Raw genomic sequence first — 18,412 nt, forward strand, 5'->3', positions numbered from 1 at the left:
AATTAAAGTGTTAAATATTAGTTTGTCTGCCACATTTTGTATTTTAAATTGTTATATTTTGGACACTCACAAGTTTTGTTTTAATAAACATGTCCATACTGCTTCAAGACCAACTTCAACCCTATGCAAAGTTTTTTTAATTCCAAAAGTAAAAATGTTCCAAGTTAAGTGTCAGATATACTTCAAGTGCTTTCTCAGAGGTAAATCCTTGATTTCCCATGCATGTGCTACACATGCAAACAGATTTTTGCCTGTTAAAGTATAGAAAATGTGTTGACTATTGGGGTTAATCATATAAATCTAGCCTATCAGCTATGCCTTGGATATGTGAAGTTGAAAATCAATAAAAATGGAGGAAAAAAACTTTCCCATTATCTGTTATTCTTTTCCATTCCTACTTTTACTGATATCTGGCTATCATTTATTTCTTAATTGAATCAGCCTTGAGCCAATACCTTATTTTTTTAATGCTACCTCATTAACCACACTATTTAAAATGTAATCTGATCTTGGGGCACCTGGGTGGCTCAACTCAGTTGAGTGTTTGATTTCGGCTCAGGTCATGATCCTAGGGTCAAGGGATAGAGCCCTGCATCAAGATCCACGCTGAGTATAGGGCCTACTTACGATTCTCTCTCTCACTCTGCCCTTCCCGTACTCTCTCTAAAATAAACCTTGAAAATTTTTTAAAAACAAATAAATTGTAACCTGATATCACCAAACAAAGCAAAACAAAAAACAAAAATAAAATAAAGTAAAATGTAACCTGAATTTATTTAGAACAGGCTTTCTCAAAGTGTTTATGTTCTCTGGGGAAAGAAACAGCAGTGAGAAGTCTATGATAGTCAAATTAAGTTAAAAGCTTCTAAGAAATCGTGTAGGAATAATCCTAAATTTTATTTTATATTTCCCAAACTGGTGGTATTTGAAAATGGAATGTTTTAATGTTCGAGAAATACATATATTTGTGTGAGTGTGTGTATGTGTGTGTGTGTGTGTGTGTGTGTATATATATATATATATATGTATATTCCACATATATTCCAGATATGAAGTAAATCAGAGTGATACTATAACCAACTGCAATATAAAGACAATCATTCCTTAATAGGAATCAGTAACAGGATATGAGATGAGGTGTTAAGTGGCCCTGGCCCCTTTCCTTTACATTATGTGTAAGGAAAGAAGGAATGGGTCAGGACTTATTAATAATAATGTATCTCAACATTAGTTTTCCGGCTCACACCTTGGTAAGCTTACTTCATTTGCTTTACTAGAATTCCAAGAAAAAGAAGTAAAAAACACTGTACCAAAAAGGTATATCTGATCTAGTAATACCACACTGAAATTCATCACATGCATACCAAGGATCAAAATCTGACACACCAACTTTTGTTTTTGGTAAAATATCTGTCTACAGGCAGGCCGTGTTTTTCCTAAAACCAGCCATAAAAAGGTAACTGATTAGATTAGCTCTCAAAGCTTAGGAAACAACATAATAGACAACTTTTTTTTTTTTTTAAACATTTTTTTTTTTAATTTTTTTTTTCAACGTTTATTTATTTTTGGGACAGAGAGAGACAGAGCATGAACGGGGGAGGGGCAGAGAGAGAGGGAGACACAGAATCGGAAGCAGGCTCCAGGCTCCGAGCCATCAGCCCAGAGCCTGACGCGGGGCTCGAACTCACGGACCGCGAGATCGTGACCTGGCTGAAGTCGGACGCTTAACTGACTGCGCCACCCAGGCGCCCCTGACAACTTTTAAAGGAAGTATTATGGCTAATAGTAAATGGGATTTTCATCAATAGTACTATTTGTTGCAGTGAGAGAAGATTGATTGTTCTGAAGAATCCGAACCCTCAAAATACTCTATTTTACATCCCCCCAAATCCCCCACATACACACAAACATATAGACATACATATTATGAAACCTTGATCTCACATATAAAAAAAGGTCCCATAAATGTTGGGAAAAGCTAAACCTGAGGAAACAAATGGCATATGCCAAACAAATACAAAATTGGCATGTGTTAAGACTTTAAAAGAAATTATAGAAAAAAAAGATTTCAGTTAAATATCTTTAAATTGTAATGAGAACCAATGAAAACACAGCTTTAGTAGGTAACTGAGAATTATGGTGAATAGATCTTTTGCTGCAGTACTTTTACTCTAAAATGTGACCGACCATAAGGAAGACTTATGGGCTCTGTAGATCCAGGAGGGCCAGTAGATCTACAGAAGCATGTTTTTTCAGTTTGAATTGCAATGGTAATTCTAACTATTAAAACTTCAGTGGCAATAAAAAGGTCACTAGATATCCTAGATCACCTGAGTAATATAACGAAACACTGGAGTGGCAATATGTTCATTACACTGGCACCACGTTGGAACTGACAACCTAACGTATAAAGTAGTACTATTCAGACCAGCCCATCAACATTCTCAGGAGTCCTTAGGTATTTGTAGTTGAGAAACACTGTCCTCAACTTTTGTAAATATGCTTTTAGCTACAAATGAAATTCATAACCCTTTGAAAAGTCATCTATTTTTAATTACTGTATTATTATTAGCCCCCCTTTAAAAAAAAAACAGGACCTTTTTATAAAAAAGTATCAAATTTATTTCAATATCTAGTTCCATTTTTAAACTAAAGCTGGTGGACAATTTTTTGTAATTTAAAATTCATTATCAGAGGGGAGGAAAACATTAATAAGCTATTATATACTGACAGCAAATAAAATTACTGGACTATGCATTTATAAAAGCCTGTTTAATAGTAAAAAGTTCCAGTCATCTACTTAACTAAAGGAAAGATCCTTTAGCTCTTTATTTCTAATTTCAACACATATCTCATTTTGACATAATTTACCTTTTTCATCTAATTACTGGTATGATGACCAAAATTTTTCCAAATGTTAAACCTTTCTTTACCACTTAGGAATTACAACTTAACGATTACTTTTTAAGAATTCCTTAAAAGAAATTTGAAATTTTAATTTTCACCATGAACCTGTTTCATCAGAAAGTAGAATATCACTACTAGGTAAGTTAAAACAAAGAATGGAAGAAAAACAAAAAATGGCATCTATATAATGAGCAAATTATCTAATTAAGACATTTTAACTACTTCACATTTCTACTTAGCACAAGAAAGAGTAAACTGGTTCCAAGGTAACACAAGGTTTGGCATTTTTACTGCAAGCTTTAAATCATAGTGTTATTCTACTCAACAAGACATCTCTAAGAAAATGGCAGTGTTCATAAGTACCAAAACTGTTATATCTGGTAGGTGGTATTCTATATAGTCAATAAGAGAATTCTTTATAAAATTAGATTTTAAAAAATGCAGAATGTCTGATAATTATCTGAAGGGCTAAAATGAGAAAATGCAGAACACAAAAAGTCATTAGTTAATATGTGGCTTTGAGAAAGCCAGAAATGATTCTATTCCAAGAAATAAGCAATAATGATAAAAGATATAATATACTATATGCCTTTTAAGCCAAAGCACACTTTTCACCTCAGGACAATTTTGATTTTTACATTCTTAACTTCTTTTGTCCAGAAAGGGCCCCATTCTAAGCCATTATTTGAAAAGATTTCATAACGTATAGTCATTTCTCTCCACAGGATGTTTTCGTTTCAGTACATAAGCTGCAAAATGGCAAATGACTAAGTCAGTTATAAAGAATTTATAGAATAAATGCCAATTTACAATAACTGTCAACAGACTTCTACACCAAAGCCTAAAGGTTGCAGTAGTAGAGGCCACAACTAACATGATCCTTCCATGTGCTCAGACTTCAGTGACTACAAATTACTGTCATAAAAATCAGAAAAGAAACCTCAGTGGGTCCTTCCAAAGCTGCTTAATTTTCCAAGTGATTTTTCTCTGGTTATAGAGCCTGTTCATTCCTTCAATCCTTCTTTAGTCGTTTAGCTTTTGCAATATTTTCTTGACGTTTTTGTTTCTTCTTTTGTTCCTTTTCCCTGGCTTCAATCATCTTGGCCAATTTCCAGGACAGTACAGCACTTGCTAGAAACAATGGAGTAAGGGCCAAAATAACCGTTGTAAGGAAGCCATACGGGTCCTTTGCAGCCCATTCCACAACATACTCAGCCCAAGCCTTTATATCAAACATCTTGGTAGTGTCTTCGGAAAGGGGAGGAGGGAGGCAACGAGAGAAAAGACTATGTGGTTAATCAAATTTTGAAAAAGTTACATCATACAATCAGTTAACTCAGAATTCCATTTTCACTCATTAGTTTGTTTTTAAAAAGCATTAAATGTACTATTTTAATAAAGACTGATATCTCCAGTTAAAAAAAACTAATCCAAGTATGATAACACTTAAAAGATGTAAAGTTAAAGATAAAAGTAAAAACCACGTGCAATCTGCCACGGGAACTACGCATTCTTGATAGTCAAGACACATTTTATTAGCAGTCGACTTTTGTAAGAATTTTGAGTTTTAAACACTCATTCCAGACAACAGCTGAATCCTGTCTGTCATTTTTGGACAAAACCTTAGTACTTTTATGTACTAATTAACAAAAGTATGAATCATCAAATTTGGTGTTTGAAAAGGACAAACCATGGAGTACATGAAAGGCCAGGAGAAAGAGAGGTAATGGATGGCTGTTTCCAGGAATGAAAAGGAGAAGCTATGGGAGCCATGAAAATATCTACATTCATATGCAAAGAAATAGGAGCAAAAAAGCCACATGCTATTTTATGTACTCTTTTGGCTCTGAGGACTCCTACTTGAGGACATAATTTAATAAAGGAGAAAATTACCCACAACAGGTGCCATGCATTTTGTTCCATTTTGAGTCGGTACGGGAGGGCCATCTGTTAAGGAAGGACGGTGTGGATCTGAGTGACATTTTCTATTTTGCCTCACAGGCTTTTCAACCTTTCATGTTTGGGTCAACCTCTATTCAAAGCTGAGAATTAGAACACTTGGGTAGGAATGGGTGTATATACATCCACAATTTCAGCTGAGATTTAAAAAGTCATCTACCTTATGCTTGAGTAGTTATTTCCAACTTTGTCCTGCGATTATTAGTGAGCCAATTACAATTTCAGATGACCCTTGCTTGTCTTCTTCTTCTTTAGCTCTACCATAGACTTGTGAGAGAAGATTTAAATTCTATATACTGGGTGGGTTGAAAAGAACAGATAAAAGAAAAAAATGTTTCAGTTACAACGTTCAGGATAATTTGAATACAATTTCAAATGGAGTTACTTCGAAATTCTATATATGCAATCTATAAATGACATATTAAAATTGCCTGGCACATCAAAGACATTGAATATTTATTTCCTCCTAATGTGAAGAAAGAAATCATTACTACAGCTGCAAACGCCCTCTAAGAAAATCCTAATTACGGGAGTAATTACAAGCATTTTACTACATTACTTCAAAAATAAAATTATTTATGAAGCTCACTGGCATATTAAAAAAAAATTACAGCATATCCATTCCTGGGTCTTGAACTTTTTTGTCACTAATTTATAGGGCTAGGTACATAATTACAAAATCAAATACCTCGCTTTATTCTTTAACGGTTTTGGGGTCTATTCTACAATTCGTGTTCTTTTCAGAAAACCACCACAAAATACAATCCCATCACTCAAGAAAACTACCACCAGTTTTAATATCCTTTCACCGGTCTCTTCATATATTTTCAACAGAGAACACTAATTAAAGTGACTCTAGGATATTGTTAAATACTCTAGCTTCTGTCCCCTACCCTTGAATTCGCAGGCCCCAACGTACACAAGAGGTCCATCTGTTTCTTCAGCTTCTCCAGCACGGTAACGAATTAACTAAGGCAAGCGAAAGAACTTTGCAAAAAACGAGGCACGCGGAAGTGAAGGACATGCTTTGTGGCAAAGTTTTAGCCATTAACACAAAAAAGTTATCGTCCATAAGCCACCAAGGCTCCCGTGCACTTTCGGACCCAAACGCGCGCGCCTCCCACACTTGGAGGAATAAATATTACTCCTCTTCCTTGCGTAAGGGCTCCCCCGGGCTTGCTCTCCAAACCAGTGCTGCGCGGCTCCCAAAGCTGCAACTGATGGTATTTCACGCCATCACAAGCCCCGTCCACCCTTGTTTCCCCTTGCTCATTCTTGCTCCCCCTACCTCACCCGGCCGCCGGCCCCAGGGGGCCACGTTCAATCTCCCCTCGGCCTCGGCGGGCACTGGCCCGGCGGGTCCCGGAGAGCGGGTGGCCCCCGGGAATCCTGGCTCAGTCCGCCAGTGCAGTGGCCGCCTCCTCTGGGCCGTGGGCAAAACAACTGTAGCGGCCGCCACCAGCCCCTCCGCATCACGGCCGGGTCTTCGGGTTCGGACCCCTACTCCCAACTCACCTCCAGGCCGGAAGCAGGAAGGCGGAAGCCGCAGCTTTCCCGTCCCGCCCACAGGCCGGCCCCAGCCCGCAGTGGGCCTGAGGAAGTCGAGGGGCGAGTTTCCGGCTGCGCCATTGTTGTGTGGGTCCCGGGACCTCGACTTCCAGGACTCGCGGGGGCGGAGAGGCGGGGTAGGGCGGCGCACTGCTTATGGGCGAGCGGCAGGTGAGGCCGCGCGGGCTGTGTGGCTGCGCCCTGGCTGGTCTCTGGCCGGGAGCCGGAGTCCCGCGCCTCCTGCTGGGACGAAGGGGCGACCGTGAAGGCGCAGGTGGGCTCAGGCCTTCAGAAGCCGGTCCAGAACGCTGAGGGCCCTCTGCCTTTGCCCCCGATGCCTGCCAGGGGACAGCCCCCTCCAGTGCTGGAGCCACACCCTTGATGGAGGGCCCCGGTGGGTGAGGTCTGTAGCTCCTGGAAACAGACCCCAGAGCGGCGGCAAGAAAGGAGTTGGTCTCCACAATCCGCCCAAAGCCAAGGTGAGGGTCACTCAGCGGCTGTTGAAGGATTCTGGCGAGTTTCTTCTCTTGGGTCACACCCACCCCTTGCCCCTCTCGTCTTCTGGTTGGACAATAGTTAAAGCCTCACCTACTGGAGACAGTGAAGCAGCTGGACCTTGGTGGATCCACTGAAGCTTGTTACTAAAGGAAAATGCAGCCCTGTGTGTGAGGAGGGATTTTTGTTGTTTGTTTTTAATTTGAGAACCTAACTCATTTCACATACACACACAAATACACAAATGGTCGATACTTGCCCAACGTAAACTTGATAAATAAACTGGGCATAGAGTTCCCACAGAGATATTTGTTCTTTCAGTACACAAATAAAGGGATTCAAAAGTCAACAAGCAGATAGAGTGAGTTTAATATTGTCTTCTAGTCTACAGGAACTGAGAGATTAACTCTCGTTTGGTTGCGAGCAAATGTGATTGCTTGCCCTGAACGGCTGTTTGACTACCTCTGCGAATGTTGCAAGACCTCTTCACTTTTGTGTGCCAAATAAAGCAGGTTTTTATTCTCGAAAGACTATAGCATGTTCTCTTTAAGGAGCAAGCTGTGACATGTATAAATAGATGTAACAACAGTAACTATTATTTACCAGGGAACAGGCTTTTGGCAAATAATCTAGTGATCTGTAATACTGTTCGTTGGGCATATGTTAATGTTTGTATGTTGTATTAGCAGCAGTTGTTTTCTTACTCATTCTTGTTTGAAAACTTGGCCGATGGTTTCAAAGCTTGTGCTGCTTGGACCTAGCCTGTACCTGTAGTAGCCAGAAAAAGCAGACTCAGTCACTGGATTGTGTATACCGAATACTTTACTTGCTGGAGGTAACTATGTGATTTCTAAAAACTTGTTCAAAAAGGAATTCCTGGATGGGGTCAGATCGTATTTTAACATCCTTCACTCGAGAGGCCAAGATGTGTTTGTTTTGTTTACATCTTGTATACACTGTATACCCAATTATTGCCTTTCCAGTGGTTTGCTCTGCTGCTTCCCTTGTAAACGCATAAGAGTCTTGGGTTGCAAGAAAAGGTGCGTAAGAAAGAAAGAAGCTTCCGTTCCCCTTTGGTTGTAGTGTAGACCATGCCTTCACAGCTTAGTGCTACTGATCTGGTTTTCAGTTCCAGGACAGGATGTAAGTAAGCCCAGGAATAGCATAGGCGTTCCCACAGCCGAGCCCTTTACTGCAACCTACATCGCGTTGATGAAAGGTGGCTTCAAGATTGGTTCAGATACTGTGGACTATTTTCTGTAGTGAGGAGTCGAAGCCTGTGAGTTCAGTTTCACAGGCCTGGTCTCTGCTGATCTGTATACACTGATAAGTCACTCTGAGCCTGTTTCCTCTTCTTTATGTGGACAGTGTACTAGGTTGTCTCTGGTGTTCTTTCAGCTTTAAAATTCTGTCCGTTGGACTGAATTTGGCCATTTTTCTAACTTGTGATTCATAAGCAGCAACAAAACAAAGAATTTAGTGGAAACATAGCCAGTTTTCGTAAGATCTTATTTATTTGGAAAGATCCTGAATTGGGCTTTTATTCTTTCTCAAATGTCTTTTAGAATGCCAACTTAGAATAACTAGGAAATAAGCTCTGCTTGTATTTATTTTTAAGAAATCTTATTCATGAACCAAATTTTAAAAACCTTACACTATTAAGGAGGGTTTGTCTTTACATAATTCCTGTGTAGTGTATACACCACCTTCCCTATTCACACTACTTATTGTTCTTGTATTTTGAAAATGGAGCATTACAAAATTTTAATCATTTTTTTCTTTTTTCTCTTAAGGTAAATCCTACTCTCATTTGTTTACAAAGTCTTTTTCTCTTGTATGGTATAAAGTCGCATTTCACCTGGACTCATGTCAAATTGTGAATGGAAAAAAATTGTGAATGAGTAAAATCTGAGTAAGATTCTGTTATAATAATATACACTTGACTAAAGATCTTGAGAATTTTCTTACCTGTTCAACATTTTGTGCTTATTTATCTTCACATATTTGACTTAATTTGATGAAACTGGTTTCTTCCCTAAATTTTATTTTGTGAGTTTTTCCTTTCATTGAAACATAATTAAAATACATGTCTTAAAATGCACACTTACATGATTTAAAAAGTAATCAGGCATTAGCGGTACTTGCAAGATCATACTGAAGAATAATAATTTCTCAAAAGCTATTTATTGAGTGATTACTATGTACCAGGTACTGGTCTAGATGCTTCATATCTATTATCACTAATCCTGAGACTAAACAACCCCAAATGATAGTATTCTTCTACCCATTTTACAGATAAGGAATCAGAGACCTAAAAAGTAGAGCAGGATTCTAAACACATCTGGCCAAAATCCCAGCTCTTCTTTAATATCCAAAGACTTGTCAAAAAGTACTGATTTCATAAAATGAAAGTACGTGTTTTGATTCTATAATTGTTAACTGACGATCACAACTAAAATTTTTCCGTACTTCAGAATTTCTTATTGCCCAGGTGGTGGCAGCATGTCTCAAAGAGCTAGTGTGGTGCAAAAGGTTCTCTTCAACCTTGCCAGTTGATTTGTCTCTTCATCTCACATACCTGATCTCTTTCAACCTCTACTTCTGTTTTGGGCTTTCACTACTATTAGACCTCTCCCTCAGTAATTAACTCCATCTTCCATCTTCCCTTCAGTTTCATCTTCTGAATAGGTCCTATTCTGCCCGTTTGCTTTCAGCCTGTTTTACTTACAATGCATCGCAAGATTTCTATTTTTTAGAATATCCATGTAGACCTAACCCAAGGAATTTTTTTTCAAATATTGTTATTTTTCACCCATTGTTAAATATAGTTTGCAAGAAATGCATACTAAAATAATGAGCTAATATTATAAAATACTTGCTTAAATGAGAAGGCATATGTCTTCAACTTCTCAGATACACGAATTAAGGATGTAATGAAAACCTTTTATAAGATAGAATTAGTCTTCAAATTAAGAACAAGAACATTCAGGAGGGAGCGGTGCAAGTTTGTATAATTCAGAAGGAATGCATATAAATATATAGCAGAATAACTAGTTAAACCTATTTTGGCCCAAAATTGCTTGGGACATTATTCTCATCTTTGCAGGGCAGACGCTACCTCCTCACAATAGCCCTCTTTACCTCTATCACTTTAATTTTTTTTTCATAGCACTCCAGTCTGACAACTTGTTTACTGGTTTGTCGTCTGTTTTTCCCAGTAGAAAGTAAGCTATGTGGGATCACTTACATTGGTACCTAGAATATTGTTTTGAATAATTGATTCCAAGATGTAGCATTGCTACCTACAGATAAAACTGTTTTATTTTAATTTGTGGTTTGTACAAATCATGAAATAACCCAAATCCTGTGAATTTGTGAAGTCTGTATTAAAGTACCAAACACTTGTATGTTTTCAAGGTAATAAGGGATGCCCCATTAAGAAGAGGCCTAAAGATTAGTAAATAAGGTGTTTGGAGAAAGGTAAAGTAATTGTGATTATCTTGTTAATGAAAGAACACTAATTGCTTACTAATTTCCGAGTATGTAAAAATACATATAAGGAACATGGCAGAACATCTTCATTGATGAGATAGAAGGAATTGGTCCTAGATTGTAGGTGCTAAGATTTAAGATAAGAGCAAGCTGGAATAGAGATCTTTGAAAATAGGGCAAAAGTGTATTTGCAGACTAGATGCCCTCTCTAGATATTTTCCAACTTCATTATTCCCAATGCAGATTGCAGGAGAAATACTTAGATTAAAATAGCAGATACTTCTCTCGTTTATTATTCCTTGCTGCCCATGGCCTCTTGCATACATTTTAGGAACATTCATTACACTTGAGCACAGTAGTCAGTACAGATAGTTACATATTGCTGCTTTGGGTAGTTGATAGAACTTTTTCTAACATAATACTGAAATCTGCTTTTTTAAAACTGAAACTGTTTACAGTTCTTTGTCTTCAGAATGTACTATACATGTGCTTGCAGCAAACTAATACCTTATAGTTGGAGGGCATCCTTTTGGAAGCTTAAAATTTCCAGTAAATCCTCCTGAAGCCTTGGATTACAGTGCTGTTGAAATTGTCAGATTCTAAGCTTTGCTGCTGAATCTAGAGGTTTCAAATTTTAGGCCTGTCCCTAAATGAGGTAATTGTATTAGGCATGTTAAGTTAATTTTTATTTCTGTGCTGGGGTCTTCTAGCCATTAAATAAGAATTGCTATCCCAGTTGGGAAAACTAATCCATGTGTCAGAATCTTTCAGTGTAAAAATGACGTTTATGGCAAAAGTAGCCCTTAGCAATATCACCTTCACTGGATAGAATTTTAATGAGAAACTTTCACCTTCACCTAAACAAGCTTCTTGAAGTAACCATATAAAACATTTTAACCATATTTGCTATATGATAATGTCAGGGACATTGTTCTCCATGTCATGTAGTACCCTTTATATAAAGTCCCATGTAAGATATTTTACAATGTGATTCTAAAAAACTTTTGAAAGCCACTTTTTGATAGTAAGAGGTTTGCCTCTTTTTGATTGGACTGTCACAAAGCTCAAGAGCCAAATTTGAAGTTCATTTTTAACATCAATTCTGACCTGCATTCTTCCATTTCTTTTTAAATACATTTTTTCCTATGACAAGTATTATAGATCTGTAGTTATTGTATATGTTAATGTAGTAAGGTAAGTCAAGTTCTTGGTGAACTAAGGGACTTAACCAACTGAGCCACACAGGCACCCTGGTTCAACTTTCTTTATAATGGCAGGTATTATTATTATTATTTTGCCTTTTTATCAAGTGCTAGTAAGTCAGACTTAAAAAAGACTTCTGATATGTAACAAGTAGTTATTTGCTAGTAAAATTCTTTCACTGATTCTAATTATAAGTCTGTTTTAAAATCTTACAACCATATCTTTCAAAACTAGAGAATATAAGAAATCATTGTTTGAAATCGCATCCCAAAGTCTAATGCTAAAAGCTAGTTTGTACCTTTAATAGCCCTCATAGTATAGTGTGTATATTTGGAATCTAGTTTATAAAATAAACAAAATTTACTTGTGCCAGGCTATAAATATATATGGTTTATGTTCTCTATACCATCACTTACAGACATCTCCTACTCCCAAATTCATAAATTGCTCTTGCTGAGTTTACAGTTTGTGTTTTTAGGCTTTAAGTCAGGAAACGAAACAGTCTAAAATCTAAAAACTCAATTCTGATTCACATATGTACTCTTGAAGTAAAATAAATAACAGTGGTTGTGTGTGAGTTTCTAGAGGGTTTGAATTTGGAGTTTTTCTTCATTTTTAGATTTGGCCTTGATCAACTAATTTTCCATTCTCTGTAGTCAGATAATAATAATACCTACCATTATAAAGAAAGTTGAACCAGGGTGCCTGTGTGGCTCAGTTGGTTAAGCATCCAACTTTGACTCAGATCATGATCTTACAATTCATGGGTTTGAGCCCTGTGTCAGGCTGTGTGCTGACAGCACAGAGCCTGGAGCCTGCTTTGAATTCTGTGTCCCTCTCTCTCTTTGCCCCTCCCCCGCTCCCACTCTGTCTCTCTCTCTCAAAAATAAGTAGGCATTAAAAAAAAGTAAAAGTTTAAAAAAAAAGTTTGGACCCATATTCTCTTGAGATTTTTTTCATCTCTCAATTTTAATATTCTATTGCAGGACTATACTGCAGTTGTAGATTTTGTATTATTAATGACTATAGGTGTATAAGATTCTGATTTAGTTTCTAGTTCTAGGTTCATATTTGATTTCATGATGTGGAGCAAAAAAATCATTTACTGTTTCTCTGCCTGGGTTCCCATGTCCATAAAATAGAATTAAGAATACTTGTTTTTTGCAACACTAACTAGTTAATGAATAATTGTGTGGTATCCTCTTTAGAGAAGGTTGTAGTCTATAGAAACCATCTATAAATTGATTGTTGGGGCTTACACAGATTCCCAGCGAATTATGTTATAAATAGTGGTTACATTCATTTGGCCTGTAAATGCCTATTTGACACACAGTATAAGTGGAAAGAGTGCCTTTGCATAAAGATGGTAGGAGATAATTTTCAATACTAGCAATAAAGTAGTAAAAATTAAATGAATTTTTGATTGCCTTATACCACAGTAAGGTCTTATACCAAGTGATGGAAAGTGGATTTACCTGAGTCCATATTTCCCCCAGATTTTTACATCCTGGAAGGTATGAATGATTTGTCAGCACTTTTTGACCATCTTACCACATATACAGGATGATACATCTTATTGTATAGTCAGGCCAGGAATCACTGTTGCAGCTCTTTTCAAGTCGGCTAACCTTTTTATACCATAGGAAACTAAAGCTGCATATGGGTCTATAAATTATTCATGTGTGTATGCAATGCATACAGAATATATTTGTATACATTAATCTGTGATGTGCCCCTCCCCCCACTCTATATGTGTAGAAAGATGTACAAACTCTTTTTCTTTTTTAATTTTTTTTTAATGTTAATTTTTGAGAGAGAGAGAGCATGAGCATGAGCGGGGGAGGGACAGAGAGAGGAGACACAGAATCTGAAGCAGGCTCCAGGCTCTTAGCTGTCAGCACAGAGCCCGACACAGGGCTCAAACTCATGAGCTATGAGATCGTGACCTGAGCCAAAGTCATTCGCTCAACTGACTAAGCCACCCAGGTGCCCCTGAAGTATAGACTCTTTAGAGGAAGCCTCATGATTCTTACCAGTCTGTTCCAGCCTGCCATATAAATCTTCCAGCGTGATAGAAGACCATTTATTTCAGACCTCTGCAGTTCTAAGAGATACCTTCTTAGGGTACTGGTGCAGTACAGACTCTGGAACCAAACTACCTAATTTGAATTCCAGCTCTTCCTCTTGTTAGGATCATGAGGCTACTATGAGAATGCACCTCACAGACCCCCACTGCAAGGACTTTAAGTGACCAAGGATCCCAGCTGCTATGCTCTGAAATCCATCACTGTATTTGTGCCAAGACCTTACTTCTTTCACAGCTCAATGACTGAGCATGGCAGAGATACTAAGGCCCATTTTGGGGAGACACAGCCTCCTCTGATGGCCAACAGGGACACAGTACTCTCCCATCACTTTGCCAAGCCTTCTTTATGCAACATGGCCCTCTAGAACCCTTCCACTCAGTCTTCCTTCCCTCTCTCTTTCACTTAGAGTCAGACTTGCATCATGATGTGACATTTCACCCAGTCTTCTTGGCTCCCCACCTCCCGATTATCTCTCATAGATATTTACCCAATAAAAATCTTACATATTTAATAACATCTTTGCTGCTGGGACGGTAAAATTGACATTTGGAAATGGCTCATCCATCTCCTGGCCTGAAGGTGCCACCCTGATTGGCAATGAGCTTCTGGCATAAGGCTACAGATTAATTACTAAAGATTTCACCAGTGTTGATATGGTGAATTTGAAAAATATGGGAGGAATAGCATCTACAAAGACAACAGAGTTGGCCGGTTACTGTAAAATTGTATAGTAGCACTGCAGAAGGAAAATAGAAATAGCTGTTAACAAACCATGAGTACCTAAATGTCAGATCTGGAGGGCCCCTGTGATAGTCTTTATCGCCTGTAGAAGGACAGAGTCTGTTGAACCACTTGCTGAAGAGCTAGCCAGTTGTTGGAGTCACAGAGCTCCAGAGGTATTTGAGCATTTAGGTAACCTGGTATTTAGGTATGCTGGTTCTGTTAATGTGAAGGTGGGAAAATCTAGAATCCTAAACATAGGATGGTGTCATCCTGATAGATGCCCCTGCTCTTCCCTCTGGAACCTTAGGGCTTGCAAGGTAGCCCTTCTCTAGTAAGAACTAGCTTGTTTGCTCTGCTGGAGATACTACAGAAGCCTCTTGGCCATAAGGCAATAGCCCTCCTCCTCTCCCCACTTTCTCCTTTCTTGGCTGCCAAGTGACTAACTAACCAGTAACCAAGTCAATAACTGGGTTAACTCTCAGCAAAGTGAAAAATGTCTGAGTTGCACTGGCAGCCTGTGTAGGAAGGAATAAAGAGGCTGAGCAAATGGGCATGCTGGAATGGATACATTGCATAAGTTCAGAAGATCTACTGGTGGCTTGTACTCCACGAGAGGACCATTCACCCAAGCCCATGAGGAGAGCACTGGTGAGAGAGGCATCATCAGCCTCACTAAGAAGTTTGGTGGTAGCTCTCCTCTGCTGGCCTGGCATAAAGGTAAGAGAAGCAGCCACAGAGCTGACTCATTAATGTCCACAGGAATAATGAGCCCTGAAGTGATGAAGCCAGTGGTGTTGCTTAACTGCCAGAAGCTAAAAGGTCACAATTATCATAAGGCCATCCTTAGATCCAAAGGAGCTTGACCCACAAGGAGTTCTAGAGTCAGCTAAAACAGCCTAGTCTCCCTAGGGACAAAATAGATGGGCAGTCCTTGAGGGTGCTGATTAACATCTCTTACCCTAAAAAGCAAGAATGGATGAACAGGAGGCCGAGGGCAGTGACAGCAATAAAAAGTCATGATCCCTTGCTTAGTTCCCAGACCCGAAACAATTTTTAGATCTAGAACAGAATATGTGGTTGGGTCCCAAAGAAGAACCCTACCACACCATGGAAACTACGTAAATACATGACATTTCTCCAAAATGGCTTTATGGCTATCTGAGTGACTCTACACCAGGGAAAGAAGAATAATCAGGTGTCTTGAGGACTTTTGGTCATAGGATTTGAGTTGATGTCGGCATCTGCAGATTTAAAGCAACATCACAGCCTTCCTGTTATAATGGGCACCTTCCAGACCAGGTGGTAGGTGAGAAACTTAGTCTCACAGTGGGCTTCAAGTGCATAGCAAGTATTTATGTGGCAATTGGAGTAACTGCCACATCGGATCCCTGGTCTGTGGAGTAGGAGTTCTAGTGGGGATTGCCAGATGGAACCTTCTGAAACTACACCCCCCCCCCCATCCCTCTCATCAAGATAGTAAATCAGGCTCAATATTGTATTTGGGGGAATAATGAAGATGAGTGCCAACATTTAAGACCTAAAAGATATGGGAGTGCTGGTCCCAATTCTCTTTCTTTAATGTAACAGTCCAGCCCCTAAATAAACTGGATAGATCCTGGAGAGTTACTATGGACTACTGCTGAGTTAACCAAGTAATAACTCAGCACAGCTGCTGTTCTATGCTGGACTCACTGCTAGAACAGATTAGTAAGGCCTCAGATACATGGTGTGTCAATGATTTGGCAATGTGTTTTTTTCCATTCCAGTTAGAAGAATCAAAAACAGTTCACCTTAACAAAGAACAGTAACACTTTTCATTTAGACTGAGTTTTTCCTCAGGGCTGTGTTAACTCTCCCATCCTCAGTCATAATATAATAAAGACATATGGACCACCTAAATAACCTCATGACAGTACACTGGTCCATTTTACTGAACACCACGTGGTTGGGCAGATTCACAAGAGGTGGCTACTAAGCTGAACATATCAGTAAGATACGTGTACCCTAGAGGATGGGAGATAAACACTAAGAAGATTGAGAGACCAGTCACTTTAGCAAAGGTTTAACCATCAGGGGAATACAGGATATCTCCTCCAAAGTGAAAAATTGCTGCCTCTTGCAGCCCCTATGACAAAGAGGTAAAACATTTTGTAGGCCTCTTTTCCTTCTGGAGACCAAGCATTCTACAACTAAGAATAATACTGTGGCTCTTCTACCAAGAAATATGGAAGGCTGCCAATTGTGAATGGGGCCAGGGCAGGAAAGTTTCCTGCAACAGTTTCAAGCTTCAGTGCAAGCAGCCCTGACAGACACTTGCAGCATGTGATCAAGCAGACCTTAGTGGTGTCAGTGGTGGGGGACAATGCAGTGTGGAATATGGCAAGTCCAGTTGGGGAATCATAATACAGGCCCCTGGGATTCTGGAGTAAGGTCATGCCATCTGCAGCAGTTAATTGTAGAGCTATTGACAAACAGCTCTAGTCATGTCTCACTGGGTTCTGTAAAGGCAATGCCTGACCATGAAATAGTTAAACCTGCCCCTCCTCCAAGTCCCTATTGGAGTGAAAGACTGATTTTCTAAATCCATCATTCCATCTATGTTTATTAGTTGACACTGTAATAAAAGGAAGTGTTTTTCTCTGTTCATTTATTTATTTTTAGCAGATGGACTTGTGGATTCTTGGTTAACAGATTAAATCCATTACTACCATTATTTTGATGTTGTAATTGCCCCACATTTGCCCACTGGAGCCCCCAAACTTTCCCTTTGTGTGTTAGAAGCCCCAGATGTGTCATGTACTCAACATAATTTGAGTCCTTTTGTGCTTTTTGATACAGTCAAATATTCCAGGTTCATCTTATACTTTCCCTGTCCTAGCCCTGGAATCAGCCATTTTTGCAAGGAGCCCTGCTTTCTTTTCATGGAAAATGGTATTCAGGAACCAAGATCTGAGTGCTGGGTTTGCTCATGCTGCTGCTGTGTCATTGCTTGTGGTCCCTCTTAGCAGATACGTACATATACAAACAGCTGTATTTATACCTGTTAAAAACCATGAGTTTGTTTTGATGCCTTCAACTGCAGTCTATCACTCCTTTCTATTCTTCCCCTTTTCCTTATTTGTAATTCCCTTAACAAAAATAATTCTGGCTGCCATTACCTTTAAAGTATAATTTTACTCATTTGCTCAAGGCTGAAGTACACAGAAGGTAGTTCTAGAATTGCTAATTCATAGTATCTTGAAAAGAAAATTTACAGGTTTTTAGGTGACCTATCTGTTTACAACCCCTCAGTTTGGCAGCTGAAAAGCCATCTCATAAGTAAGGTTAATGAATTCAAACTAAAGCCCCAAATAAGTGTGTCTAGGTCAGGAGAACTGGATGGCTCAGGGGGGTTTGTTAAAGGGCTACAGAGCTTCAACAGTCCAGGTTAGTAGCTTCAAACTTCATGTCTGCTGTAACTCACATAGTAGGTGACACAGAAATGTTTCTGTTGGGTAATAGTAGTTGATCATGGCTTTATTTCCTAGGTCTTAGTAAGTATAATCATGGCACTAAGAATTGGTGCCTCAGCTGAAGGAAAGGACAGATTTCACTGTCGAAGGTGCAGTTTAATCTTTTTTAAAAGCAAATTGCAGGGGTGCCTGGGTGGCTCAGTAGGTGAAGTGTCTGACTCTTGATTTTGGCCCAGGTCTTGATCTCACAGGTTTGTGAGCTCGAGCCCCACATCAGGCTCTCCAGTGACAGTGAGGAGCCTGCTTGGGATTCTCTGTCTCCTTCTGTCTCTCTGCCCCTCTCCCACGCATGATCTCTCTCTCTCTCTCTCTCTCTCTCTCTCTCTCTCTCTCCCTCCCTCCCTCCCTCCCTCCCTCCCTCTCTCTCTCTCTCCCTCCCTCTCAAAATGAATAAACTTAAAAAAAAAAAAGCAAATTATAATAGATTGTTCTTAAGCTTTTCCTACCCATGCACAAAGCACAGTTTCTCAGTGACATCTTTATAAC

At 39.0% G+C, this 18,412-nt stretch overlaps 1 protein-coding gene and 1 long non-coding RNA gene across 12 annotated transcripts in view; one reads left to right on the plus strand and one right to left on the minus strand.

Moving 5' to 3' along the window:
- Window positions 1-2,753: 2,753 nt before the first annotated feature.
- SMIM15 (small integral membrane protein 15) lies at window positions 2,754-6,519 on the minus strand. 7 transcript variants are annotated; one of them, XM_019834729.2, is made up of 4 exons: window positions 6,382-6,519; window positions 5,027-5,162; window positions 4,801-4,854; window positions 2,754-4,155 (listed from the first exon to the last, which is right to left on the minus strand). In XM_019834729.2, exons 3-4 carry the CDS (start codon window positions 4,814-4,816, stop codon window positions 3,920-3,922), a joined length of 252 nt encoding a protein of 83 aa, XP_019690288.1. In that variant the 5' UTR covers window positions 4,817-4,854; window positions 5,027-5,162; window positions 6,382-6,519; the 3' UTR covers window positions 2,754-3,919. The 7 variants fall into 7 exon arrangements, with proteins under 7 accessions (XP_019690288.1, XP_019690286.1, XP_019690278.1 ...); XM_019834727.1 differs by lacking the exon at window positions 6,382-6,519 and adding an exon at window positions 6,160-6,375; XM_019834719.1 differs by lacking the exon at window positions 6,382-6,519 and adding an exon at window positions 6,155-6,375.
- A 237-nt stretch (window positions 6,520-6,756) lies between these two features.
- Window positions 6,757-18,412, plus strand: part of LOC102901238 — a 108,101-nt gene continuing 96,445 nt past the window's right edge. For all 5 annotated transcript variants that reach the window (XR_006600429.1, XR_006600436.1, XR_006600433.1 and 2 more), the window contains exon 1: window positions 6,757-6,893. This is a non-coding gene — a long non-coding RNA (uncharacterized LOC102901238). The remainder of the gene's footprint in view (window positions 6,894-18,412) is intronic.

The sequence above is a fragment of the Felis catus genome, chromosome A1, assembly GCF_018350175.1.
Source record: "Felis catus isolate Fca126 chromosome A1, F.catus_Fca126_mat1.0, whole genome shotgun sequence".
NCBI lineage: Eukaryota > Metazoa > Chordata > Mammalia > Carnivora > Felidae > Felis > Felis catus.